At 45.6% G+C, this 13,374-nt stretch overlaps 1 protein-coding gene across 4 annotated transcripts in view; it reads left to right on the top strand.

The window, feature by feature from the left end:
- Positions 1-13,374, top strand: part of ABHD6 (abhydrolase domain containing 6, acylglycerol lipase) — a 53,629-nt gene that overhangs the window by 37,215 nt on the left and 3,040 nt on the right. For all 4 annotated transcript variants that reach the window (XM_081247457.1, XM_081247454.1, XM_081247455.1 and 1 more), the window contains 5 exons: positions 40-153; positions 1,454-1,586; positions 5,577-5,734; positions 9,467-9,521; positions 9,729-9,829. In XM_081247457.1, the coding sequence (XP_081103583.1) occupies positions 40-153; positions 1,454-1,586; positions 5,577-5,734; positions 9,467-9,521; positions 9,729-9,829 (561 nt within the window). The remainder of the gene's footprint in view (positions 1-39; positions 154-1,453; positions 1,587-5,576; positions 5,735-9,466; positions 9,522-9,728; positions 9,830-13,374) is intronic.

Raw genomic sequence — 13,374 nt, 5'->3', positions numbered from 1 at the left:
CACTGCACATACTGACACTGTGTGCCTGTGTATCCTCAGTTCCTTCCAAAGAACCTGCACTTGGTCTGCGTGGACATGCCAGGACATGAGGGCACCACCCGCTCCTCCCTGGATGATCTGTCCATAGATGGGCAAGTCAAGAGGATACACCAGGTAAGCAGGAGGCTCCACCAAAAATTGCCCAGGTGAGTCTTGCCCACTACTGCATGCCCAGGTCTGAAGAGTAGGCAAGGGAGTTCCATTCTGACTGAACCATTCTCCAGTGCATTCTGTCTGCAAGTAATTGCAAACAAAATGGCAGCAGCCCAGTGGTATCCTTGGTCAGCTGTGGAGGACCAGGGCTTATTGCAGACTGTTCTCCTCTAAGCCTATTGCAGTTGTTTCTAAGGAAATGCCATCTGGGCATTTTCTCAGCTCTTCAGAAAGGGAGTTTAGAATTCCTCAAGACCATTTATTTTTTTAGAGTCTATTTTTCTGCTTACCAGCTACATGATGACAGTAACAGCATGTCTGCCTACTTGTAGAGGATGGGGAGGGTGCTCTTTGCATTTGGTTCTAATTTAGTATCTATCTTCAGCCCCCTCTGACAGGGCTTTCAAGGTCATGGGGCTCATGAGCTATTTCAAAATTTAGTGGTTCATAAGCTTCAAATGACATATTTTTCCCAGTTGAGGATATTTATTTAATGCCTGCCCCTCTCCCCCCATTGAACTATGTATTCTGTTGAGGTCAGGAACCTTGTTTCTTTGACTCTTTGCTGTATCCTCAGCAGCTGACCATAGTTCCTTGTACATAATGGACATCCAATAAATAATTTTTAGGTGAATGGGCAGAGGGTGGATCGTTGGTTGAATGGTTAGATAGATGGAAAGTTGGATGGATGGTTGGATGAATGGTTGGATGGTTGAATAGATGGATGGGTGGATCGTTATCTGAATGGATGGTTGGATGGATGGAAAGGCCTTAAATGAGGGCAGCGGTCAGCAAACTGTGGCCCATGGGCTCTGTTTGGCCTACTACCGAGTTTTGTAAGGTAAGTTTTATTGGGACTGAACCACACTCTCTCATTAACATGTTGTCTTTAGCTGCTTTTGTGCTACGACAGGAGAGGTGAATAGTTGCAACAGAGGTCATGTGGCCCACAAAAATTTTCCCAAGAAAATATTTACTCTCGGAACCTTTATTTTTAAAGTTTGCTGACTGATGAATTAGGGGAATCCTTGTTGATTTTATACTTACAAATGACCCTTCAGTAACCTGTGCCAGGTAAAGAGAAGTACATGCATGTAACAGGGCTCATCTGGATAATAGATCCAGTAGATTCCAGATTCCCTTTCATCAGCAGTCCTTTTCACTTGTCCCCATAGGAAGTACAGAGGTTTTCTACTCTGTAATCACCATTGTCGTTGTCCACAGCTGTATAACCAAGCCTCTTTCTCATTTCCCTTCCTAGTTTGTAGAATGCCTCAAGCTGAACAAAAAACCCTTCCACCTGATAGGCACCTCCATGGGCGGCCACGTGGCTGGGGTGTATGCTGCTTACTACCCATCAGATGTCTGCAGCCTGTCTCTTGTGTGCCCTGCTGGTGAGTTATGAGGCTGAAATAACCCTATGAGTGACTTGAGCACAGCGGGGTCTGAATCTCTGAAGACATAAATGGCAGTGTCTGCTCTGACTTTTTTTTTTTTTTTTTTTTGCGGTACGTGGGCCTCTCACTGTTGTGGCCTCTCCTGTTGCGGAGTACAGGCTCCGGATGCGCAGGCTCAGCCGCCATGGCTCATGGGCCCAGCCGCTCCGCGGCATGTGGGATCTTCCCGGACCAGGGCACGAACCCATGTTCCCTGCATCGGCAGGTGGACTCTCAACCACTGCACTCCAGGGAAGCCCTGACTTTTTTTTTAGAATCATCTTTTTGACGATATTTTAGAGATACTAATCAGATTGCTTCAGTGACAGAAACAATAGTTGTATAACCATAATCATAACTGTATTGAGTTTTTTTAAATTTTAACATCTTTATTAGAGTATAATTGCTTTACAATGTTGTGTCAGTTTCTGCTTTATAACAAAGTGAATCAGTTATACATATACATATGTGCCCATATCTCTTCCCTCTTGCATCTCCCTCCCTCACACCCTCCCTATCCCACCCCTCTAGGTGGTCACAAAGCACCGCAGCTGCTTCCCACTAGCTATCTATTTTACATTTGAAAAATATGGAATGCTTCACGAATTTGCATGTTGTCCTTGTGCAGGGGCCATGCTAATCTTCTCTGTATTGTTCCAATTTTAGTATATGTGCTGCCGAAGCGAGCACTTGAGTTTTAAAATATAGAGCCAGCCTTGTTCCACAAAGAATTTGAGGTGGTTAATTTAAATGTGTATAGTACTTTACAACGTATAAATACTTTGAAATATAATGATAATATTAACACCCAACATTTATTGCATTCTTATGAGCTAAGAATTTATATGGATCTATATGGATTTAATTCTTGCCTTAACCTTATGAGGTGAAGGTATTATTATCATGCCTCTTCCTTTTTTTGCTGAAAACTCAGAGATCTTTATTCATTATAAGATTTTTTTTTTTTTTTTTCCCGCGGTACGTGGGCCTCTCGCTGCTGTGGCCTCTCCCGTTGCTGAGCACAGGCTCCAGACGTGCAGGCTCAAGCGGCCATGGCTCACAGGCCCAGCCGCTCCGCGGCATGTGGGATCTTCCCGGACAGGGGCACGAACCCATGTCCCCTGCATCGGCAGGTGGACTCTCAACCACTGCACCACCAGGGAAGCCCCATTATAAGATTTTTTTTTAATTAATTAATTAATTTACTTTTGGCTGTGTTGGGTCTTCGTTGCTGCACGCGGGCTTTCTCTAGTTGTGGCGAGCGGGGGCTACTCTTCCTTGCGGTGTGTGGGCTTCTCATTGCGGTGGCTTCTCTTGTGGAGCACAGGCTCTAGGCACGGGGGCTTCAGTAATTGCAGCACGTGGGCTCAGTAGTTGTGGCTCGCAGGCTCTAGAGCACAGGCTCAGTAGTTGTGGTGCACAGGCTTAGTTGCTCCACGGCATGTGGGATCTTCCCAGACCAGGACTCGAATCCGTGTCCCCTGCATTGGCAGGTGGATTCTTAACCACTGCGCCACTAGGGAAGTCCCACAAGATTTTTTTTGTTTTAATCAACAAACTTCAGTTTCTCTGTTCTTACAGGTATTCATGTCAGCTTGAGCTGTAACGTGTCCCCTGAAATTATGATCTGAAGTTGGATTTTTTTTTTTTAAATATGGTACTTCATGAATTTGCGTGTCATCCTTGCGCAGGGGCTATGCTAATCTTCTCTGTATTGTTCCAATTTTAGTATATATGCCCCTGAAGCGAGCACTAAAGTTAGATTTAAATTTTTTTTTATATATATAAGCCTTCAAACTTGGATTTAGAGTGTGTTAGTGAGAAAAATCTTAATTTTTCTCTCTTCTTCCTTCACTTGCTCCCCTCCCCACCCCCGGTACTTTATTGGAGTATGGTTTACACATAGTAAATTGTCCAGATTTTTAGTGTATATCTCAGTGGCTTTATACATATATAATTCTTACCCAGATCGATTTAGTATGCCCATTTTATAGGTGAGAACATAGAAGTAATTACGTTAGTGCTGGAGCCAAGATAGGGACTGACCCTAGGCTGTCTCGCTCCAGAGCCCAAGCTGTGGTTTTGGGGGGAAGTCCTTTCACATTCACTACCTCTTTTATATATGACTCATATTCATTACCTCCTTTACCCACTAGAATCCAGCCATGAATTGAACTTGTACACCTTCCACTGAAACATAACTAAATTTACCTTTGAAATCTTTTACTTACTCTGAAAGTTAAGTTTTCCGGTCTGTTAAGCTCATTGAAATCAAAGGCAAGCTCCCAAAGGGTTTTCTCTTCTCCTTTTCCCAAGCACTGTGTCTGAAATCATTTAGTCTTATAAAGTTTGAGAGTTGGAGGAATAACCCCTCTGGAAGGTTATTTAGATTCTAAATCACTTACGGAAGGTCAGATCTTAAATCACTTACAGAAGGTCTTTTTTGAGTTTATGTTCATTTGCTCAGAGAAAGAGTTTTACACCAGAGTTTCCATTAGAAGTTTAGAATTACATTTGTTTATATACGAAAATGAAAAGATACGCTTTTTTTAACTTTGAAATAATTTTACATTTACAGAAATGTTGCAAAGATAGTACAGAGAGGCCCACATGCCCTTCACCCAGTTCTCCCCTTTAACAGCTCATGAACCTCAGTAAATTTGTCACAACTAGGAAACCAACACTGGTTCATTACTGTTAACTAAACTCCAGGCTTTATTTGGATTTCATTAGTTTTTCCACAAATGTCCTTTTCTGGTCCAGAATCCAATTCAGGATATACCACATGACATTTGGTTTAGGATGATGATGATTATTATTAATTTTTAATTAATTTATTTATTTTTGTGGTACGCGGGCCTCTCACTGTTGCGGCCTCTCCCGCTGCGGAGCACAGGCTCCGGACGCGCAGGCTCAGCGGCCATGGCTCACGGACCCAGCCGCTCCGCGGCATGTGGGATCTTCCCAGACCGGGGCACGAACCCGTGTCCCCTCCATCGGCAGGCGGACTCTCAACCACTGCGCCACCAGGGAAGCCCTAGGATTATTTTTAAAGCAGAGGGGAATAGATCATGTAATCTGCCCATGGCATCATGAGAGCCACATGATACCCATGTTAGATTTAGAGGAGTTGCTGAATATAGGAGTTTTATAAAGTGTGGATTTCTGTGGCACAGTATGGATGCCACTGCCTCTCTTGCAAAGCTCTAGCTCTTCAGCTAAGTTAAACACCTAGAAATTTGCTCAGTGTTGGAAATGAAATTAGTTTTACTCTCCTGTATACGTCAGCTCGTGTGAACTCTTGGTGTCGTCGTGCTTCAGGTGATAGAAAATAATGGTCAATGTCAAAGCTGTTCAAGCTCAGGATCGCCTAATGCTCCCCTGGAGGAGGAGGGACTATGTGGGGGACAGCTCACAAGGGGACTCATTCTCGCTGTGTTTATGGATTGACCCCAAATAAGAGATTATTAAGTGGGTCCAGGCGGATGGAAGGAGTAGTCAGTCGCTCCAGTCCAGTCATGTATTTCACCAGGTCTCCTCCCAACCATACAGATGTGAAAGGGGCTCAGGCAAGCTGTCTTCTAGACTGGTGCTGCTTAAACTCTATCCTACGTATGAATCCCCTGGCAACTTTAGTGAGATTCTGATTTAAGAGACTTAGGGGAAAGGCTGAGATGCTGCATTTCTTATGGGCTCCCAGTACTGCTGGTCCATGGACCACAGTTTGAGTAACGAGCACCCCTAAAATATTCTGAAGAATTTTTTTCTATGTTTCTCAGAGTGTGGTTCTGACTTTGAGCAAGGCTGTCGGTACCAATGAAAAAGAAATCTGGTGAAAAACACCAGGAATATATTAGTTCTGGGCTGATACTGGAAGTTCTCTGTATAAAATGGGGTTTGGTAAGAAGGTAGATATATTGCCAAGCTGTTTTGGTTTGAATCCCACAGGTCTGCGGTACTCAACTGATAATCCATTTGTACAGCGGCTCAAAGAACTGCAGGAGTCGGCCGCCGTGGAGAAGATTCCCTTGATCCCGTCCACTCCAGAAGAGATGAGTGAAATGCTCCACCTCTGCTCCTATGTGCGCTTCCGGGTGCCCCAGCAGGTAACGTGCTCTCAGCAGCAGTGTGCCTGCCCTCTGTCCAGGGCTCAGGGGGCCAGTACCTGCTTTCTCCTTGCGTTCCTGCCTTGTACTCATCTGTTCATTCATTCAACAGGTATCTGTATCATGCCCATGATGTATCTGGCACTGTGCTTGAGCACCGTGGTGGGTAAATAAGTCAGAGAAGGTCCCTGGGCAGATGCAGGCCAGTGGGGGAGGCAGACAATTAACAAGAAGACAAGTAATTACAAATTGTAATAAGTGTTATAGAGGAAATGAAGATGGTGCAGTGATTGAAAACAGGGGAGGCCGGAGAAGCTGTGATGAGCCTCTGTGAGACAGGAGCATGGGCAGCGATGGATAAAACACAGTCAATTCAAGATGCTGGAAGAAGGCCAGGGTGACTGGAGCCCAGAGGGTGAGGGAAAGAATGGGTTGAGAAAAGGTTGGAAAGGGATTCTGGGGCTGAATCAGAGATTCTCATTTTTTTTTTTTTTTTAAGATTTTTAAAAATTAATTAATTAATTAATTTTTGCTGTGTTGGGTCTTCGTTTCTGTACTAGGGCTTTCTCTAGTTGTGGCAAGCGGGGGCCACTCTTCATCGCAGTGCGCGGGCCTCTCACTATCGCAGCCTCTCTTGTTGCGGAGCACAGGCTCCAGACGCGCAGGCTCAGTCGTTGTGGCTCACGGGCCTAGTTGCTCCGCGGCATGTGGGATCCTCCCAGCCCAGGGCTCGAACCCATGTCCCCTGCATTAGCAGGCAGATTCTCAACCACTGCGCCACCAGGGAAGCCCAGAGATTCTCATTTTTTAAAAAATCTCAGGACCCCTTTACACTCTTAAGAATTATTGAGAACCCAACGAGCCTTTGTTTATAGAGGTTATAACTATTGATATCACCATATTAGAAATTAAAACTCAGAAAAACTTAAAACACAAGGATACACAGCACTTATTTCATTAGCCTTCAGAATGATGACATTATCCCCCATTATGTAGGCTCTGAACATCAGTATGCTTTAGAGAGAATGAAAGTGAAAAAGACAAGTGACATTTAGTGTTATTATGAAAATAGTTTGACGTCTTGGACTCCCAAGAACCACTTTGAGAACCACTGGGCTAGATCATGTAGGACCTTATAGGTTATGGGAAGGAGACTGGAGTTTTTCTAAGTACAATAAGAGAAACACTGAAGGATTGTAGGTGAGCACAGACAGAAGCAGAGAAACCCATTAGGGTGCTGTTGTGGCTTGGAGATGAGGGTGGTGTAGACTGGGGTGGTAGCAGTGGAGACAAGACCGGAGAAGCTTTGGAAGGAAGAAGATAGGACTTACTGTCAAATTGGAATGAAGGAAGAGGGACGGTGAGGCGTCCCAGGTGACTTTCTGGTACTTCAGTTGGATAAAGGTAGTGTTTTCTGAGTAAGAGGAGGAGACGGATGGTGGGCTTGAGCGATAAGCTAAGAGCTCCATTTTGGATGTTTGAAGTTCAAGTTCCCTGTGAGACCATCAAGTGCAGGTGTCAAGTAGACAGTTGGCTGTACAGGTGGAGCTGAGGAAAGTCTGGCCTGGAGTTGTACAGTTAAAGCCATCAGCCAATGATGATATTAAAGGTCTTGGGTCTAAGTGAGGTTGTGTAGGGAACGTGCAGTGGAAAACCAAGAGAGGAGAGTCTGAGGCTGAGACCTGACAACAGCAAATTATCTCACTCTGTTGCAGGAACCGGACCCTGCCTCAGGGTGGGGTGGGTCCTCCTAGGAGGTGAGAGAATGGGCTCTATTTAGAAGTTGTGAACGTGACTCATTCATGGGTGTGGCCCATGTCTGAGGAAGCACCCAGAATCAGATTCTGCCGTATGTTCTATCCATGAAATCCTCTTTTCAGTCATGACATTGCACTGATCCCCTCTCCACTGATCTCTTTCCAGGATAGAGTGGCCAAACAGGGTTTTAGACATTTCCGTGTTTTTTTTTTTTTTGCGGTACATGGGCCTCTCACTGTTGTGGCCTCTCCCGTTGCGGAGCACAGGCTCCGGACGCGCAGGCTCAGCAGCCATGGCTCACGGGCCCAGCCGCTCCGCGGCACGTGGGATCTTCCCGGACCGGGGCACGAACCCGTGTCCCTTGCATCGGCAGGCGGACTCTCAACCGCTGCGCCACCAGGGAAACCCCATTTCCGTGTTTTGAGTTGTCAGGGATGTGAAAACACCGGGAGAAAATAAATGCAGGTCCCAAAGCCTTTCCTGGAGCACCGAGCACTCAGCCCATCGTGTCACATTGTGTTACGATCGTCTGTTTGCTTGCTTGTGTCTTCCATTCTTACCTCTGTAAGAGCAAGGACTCTGTCTTTGGCTGTTCTTGCATGAGGTAGCTCCTAGGTATAGATTCGAGGGATCAATGGATGGGAGGAAGCCTGGATAATGCAGGGATGGAGAATGGATGTGTAGGTGGATACAGGATAGATGGATGCATGAACTGATGCATGGACTGATGCATGTGCAGGCATCGATGATTTAGGGATGCTGAGAATAGCTGGATGGCTGAATGCTTGGTTGGATGGATGGGAAAATGTCTGGAGACAGCAGGGATGGAGGGTGGATGGATTGGTGGATGCAGGATAGATGGATACGTGGGTAGACTTATGCATATATGATTCAGAGGTGCAGGATGGATAGGTGATGGAGGATGGATGGGCGGATGCAGGATAAGTGGACACATGGATAGACGTGCATGTCTGAGTCAGAGATGCAGGATGGATGGGTAGTTGGGTAGGTGGAGCAGAGGTGGAGGATGGATGGATGGAAGATGGATAGATGCATGAGTGCAGGATAGATAGTAGAACAAAGAAGATGTCTGATGCTCAGCCCTGTGTGTTGGACAGCTTGCCATTGGCCTCACCTCTGGGCTACCACTTCCAGAGTAGTCAGATTCTGTCATGCTGCAGAGGGTGCGTTTTAGTCCAGAGCAGTTACGGCAGGATCTTCCCACTTCAGTCAGTGCACAGGACTCCTGAGAGTGCAGTTAAGGGGTTCAGACCATTCCCAGGGAGATGAGAGGAGTGATGGCTGCTAATGCGAGCCCTGGACGCTACCTCAAGAACCCTGAGGCGGGGGAGAGGCGGGCCGTGTTCCTTCCGGCCGCAGCACCTCTCTGGGCCCGTCTCGCAGGTCCCGCAGGCCTGGCCTGTCCACCTGTGCTGCCTCGCAGCCCGCGGCAGGGAGGGCCAGGGCAGTGTCACACAAGGAGCACAGGACACCGGAAGCCTTCCCACAATGTCCGCGTAGTTCATTTCTTCATTGTTTGAGAGGCCCTTCATCCCCAATGGTTTACTTTTTTTTGAATAGACCTGTTTTGCATTGGGTATTACTGAATAATTACTTGATATTATTTCCATCCTGATTGTGTCTCAGGCTAAGCGGAGATTTTCTCAAAGGTAAAGCAGCTATCAGGCCATCTCGGGTGTATTTTACATGCCGCAGGGGACCTTTGGCTTCACAGCATGACCAAAGTTCCTTTCTAATGAGAAAGAAAAAAGCCTCTTATGAGCCTAACTCCCCATTACATTGCATAGTACATCATGGGAATTTGGAGGACCAGGCCCTACAGACCTTGACAATGCCCTAAACTGCTGGAACCCTAAACTGCTGGACTTCTTTTCCTTCGTCGTCCCAGACCCATGTGAGGCCTGAGGATATGAATCTTCCCTTGCCTTCTGACTTTGGGTTGTTTATCCTCAGATCCTGCAAGGCCTTGTCGACGTCCGCATCCCTCATAACAATTTCTACCGAAAACGTAAGTAGCCCTGCGTTAAGCTCTGAGCTTGTGTGACAAGTCAAGCTTTATGGGTGGCTGGCTCTTTTTTCTTACATTTCTGAGACTGATAGTTTTCTGGGGCCCCTCAAGAAAAAGGCAGTGGCTTAGACTCAAAGACTGTCTATACTTGGTGGTGTCCACGGCACAGCCCAGCATGCACTCACTTTATTTTCCTTCTCTCAAAAGTGTTTTTGGAGATCGTCAGTGAGAAGTCGAGATACTCCCTCCATCAGAACATGGACAAGATCAAGGTCCCGACGCAGATCATCTGGGGGAAACAAGATCAGGTATGTAGCGTGTCCCTCTGGCCTCCTGTGTCAGTCACACCAGGCTCTGAGGAAAAGCTAGAGGTCATTTATAATGGGAGCCTGGCTGGTTTCTGATCCCAGGAAGAGGCGGCACACACCTGGTCCAGGTGCCAGTGTTCACGGGGAGCATCATTCTGTGAGCTGAGAGCAATGACGTTAACCTCTTAAAATGTAAGGCAGGGCTTCCCTGATGGCGCAGTGGTTGAGAGTCTGCCTGCCGATGCAGGGGACGTGGGTTCGTGCCCCAGTCCGGGAAGGTCCCACATGCCACAGAGCGGCTGGGCCCGTGAGCCATGGCCGCTGAGCCTGCGCGTCCGGAGCCTGTGCTCCGCAGCGGGAGAGGCCAGAACAGTGAGAGGCCTGTGTACCGCAAAAAAAAAAAAAAAAAAAAGTAAGGCAATTTTTTTTTTTAAACATGCTTAAAAGCTTTATTTTATAAATGTATTTATTTATTTATTTATTTTTGGCTGCGTTGGGTCTTCGTTGCTATGCGCGGGCTTTCTCTAGCAGTGGCGAGCGGGGGCTACTCTTCATTGTGGTGCTCGGGTTTCTCATTGCGGTGGCTTCTCTTGTGGCAGAGCATGGGCTGTAGGCATGCAGGCTTCGGTAGTTGTGGCTCGCGGACTCTAGAGCGCAGGCTCAGTAATTGTGGCGCACGGGCGTAGTTGCTCCGTGGCCTGTGAGATCTTCCCGGACCAGGGCTTGAACCCATGTTCCCTGCATTGGCAGGAGGATTCTTAACCTCTGCGCCAACAGGGAAGCCTGTAAGGCAATTTTAAATCATTTTTGCAAATTATTTTTCTCAAAGCCATATAATCACATGGTACAAAAAACTTCAAAGAGTACGAAAAGATTTATAATGCGAACTTGGTCTCTTTAACATTCCAAATCCCAATTCCCATTTCGTCGAGGCAGCACTTACAGTCTTGCGTATATTTCTTAAATTTTCTAAGGCAGGAGTTGGCAAATATTTTCTATAAAGGGCCAGATAGTAAATATTTGCAGCTTTGCTGGCAATAAGTTCTCTGTCACATCTACTCAACTGTGCTGTGTGTTGCAAAAGCAGACGTGGGGACATGCAGACAAATGGCAGGCAGAGCTCCAGTGAACCTTTAGTCACAAAACAAGCAGGGGACCATTGTTTGCCTGCTCCTATTCTAAGCACATATCAATATGCGTAAATAAGTTTATCTGTAAGTTTTTCAAACATGCTATATATATACTATTTTGCACCCTAGTTCACATATATAAGAAAGATATACCTTAGAAATCACTTCATATCAGCCCATACAGATCTACTCATTCTATTTTAAAAAATATTTTAGTTTGAAATAATGACAAATTTATAGAAGAATTGTAGAAATAGTACAGAGTACTCCTATATTGCTTTACCAAATTTCATCTGTTTTAACTGCTTTATTGAAATATAATTCACATGCTGTAAAACTCACCTTGTGCACCCCACTGCAGCCCAGTCGTAGAACACTTCTGTCACTCCCCAGAGTTCCCTCTTGCCCATTTGCAGTTAATCTCCATTCCTACCCCAGCCCCATGCAACCACTGATCTGTTTTTTGTTTCTGTAGTTTTGCCTAGAATATAGTTTTCTAGAATTTTCATAAAATGGTATCGTATTGCATGTAGTCTTTTGCATCTGGCTTCTTTTTTTTTTTTTTTTTTTTGCGATACACGAGCCTCTCACTGTTGTGGCCTCTCCCGTTGCGGAGCACAGGCTCCGGATGCGCAGGCTTAGCAGCCATGGCTCACAGGCCCAGCCACTCCGCGGCATGTGGGATCTTCCCGGACCAGGGCGCGAACCCGTGTCCCCTGCATCGGCAGGCGGACTGTCAACCACTGCGCCACCAGGGAAGCCCTGCATCTGGCTTCTTTCACTCAAGCATAATGTTTCTGAGGTTCATCCATATTGTTGCCTATACCAGCAGTTTGTTCCTTTTTATTGCTGAGTGTCATTCCATGGTATGTGTGTACCACATCTTATTTATTACCAACTTTTTAACAGTTGCCACACTGGCTTTATCATCCTCATCTAGATAGACCTAGAAATATGTATTTTTGGATCATTTGGCGTAGGTTGCTTACATTATGTACCTTTACCCCCAATATTTCAAGGTGTATTTACTGCAAACCAGGATATTCTCTCACATAATCACAGTACGTTGTCACATTTAAGAAGTTTAACATTGATGCAATAGCTTTTAACTAATCTATAGTCCATATTGCAAATTTATTTGTTGTTTCAATAACGTCCTACGTAGACCCCTCCTCCTGCTCCCTGAACCAGGATCACATACTGCATGTCATGTCTCTTCCGTCTCCTTTAATATGAAATGTTTCCCTCAGTCTGTCTTTATCTTTCGTGACATTGAGATACTTGAAGAGGGCAGGCAAGTTATTTTACAAAATGTTCTTCAATTTGAGTTTGTTTGCTGTTTCCTCATGATGAAATTCAGGTTATATATCCCTTATCTCATGGGTGATAAGATATCACATCCTCAGAGGGATAGTGTCTTTCTGCCACTGGGTGATGGGGATTTTTTTTTTGGCCACACTGTGAGGCATGTGGGATCTTAGTTCCCCAACCAGACGTTGAACCCATGCCCCCTGCGGTGGAAGCACAGAGTCTTAACCACTGGACTGCCAGGGAAGTCCTGGTGATGGGAATTTTGATTGTCTGGTCATGACGTCTTGTTTTCTTCACCATAGACTAATTATTTCTCCCCTGGCAACTGATAAGCAGTCTGTGGGGAGGCACTTTGAGACTGTGCAGATATCCTGCTCCTCATCAAACATTCCCCTTAGATTTATCATTCGTGAATGATCCTTGCCCAAAACAAAATTTTATGTTCTTTTTGGGAGCTGCATAGTACTCCATTATATGGCTCTGCCGCAGTATATTTAACTAGTGCCCTATTGATGGTCACTTAGGTCATTTTCAATTTTGCCATTAAACAACATGTCAGTTAACATCATTATACATGTGTGTTTGTGGAGTGTTGAGAGCATATCTGAAGGGCCAGTTCTTAAATGTGGAATCGCTGGGTCAGAGGCTTTGTACATTTTTAAATTTTGATAGGCTTTGTCAGATGGCTCTATTAGTTTACTAGGGCTGCTGTAACAACGTGCCACAAACTGGGTGGCTTAAACAACAGAAATTGGCTGTCTCACAGTTCTGGAGACTGGAAGTCCAAGGTCAAGGCGTCAGCAGGTTGGTTCCTTCTGGGAGCTCTGAAGGAGAGTCTGTTCCATGCCCCTCCCCAAGCTTCTGGGAGTTTGCTGGCAATCTTTGGTGTTCCTTGGCTTATAGATGCATCACCCTCATCTCTGCCTTCATCGTCACATGGCATTCTCCCTGTGCCTATGTGTCTCTGTGTTTAAATTTTCCCTTTTTGTAAGATGCCAGTCATACTAGATTTGGGGTCCACCCTGCGCCAGTATAACCTCTTCTTAACTAATTACATCTACAATGACCCTATTTCCAAATAAAGTCACATTTTGAGGTTTTGGG

The sequence above is a fragment of the Mesoplodon bidens genome (assembly GCF_964165515.1).
Source record: "Mesoplodon bidens genome assembly, chromosome: 10".
NCBI classification, from domain to species: Eukaryota; Metazoa; Chordata; class Mammalia; order Artiodactyla; family Ziphiidae; genus Mesoplodon; species Mesoplodon bidens.
Note: the sequence above shows the minus strand (reverse complement) of the source record. Positions and strands in the feature narration are given on the sequence as shown.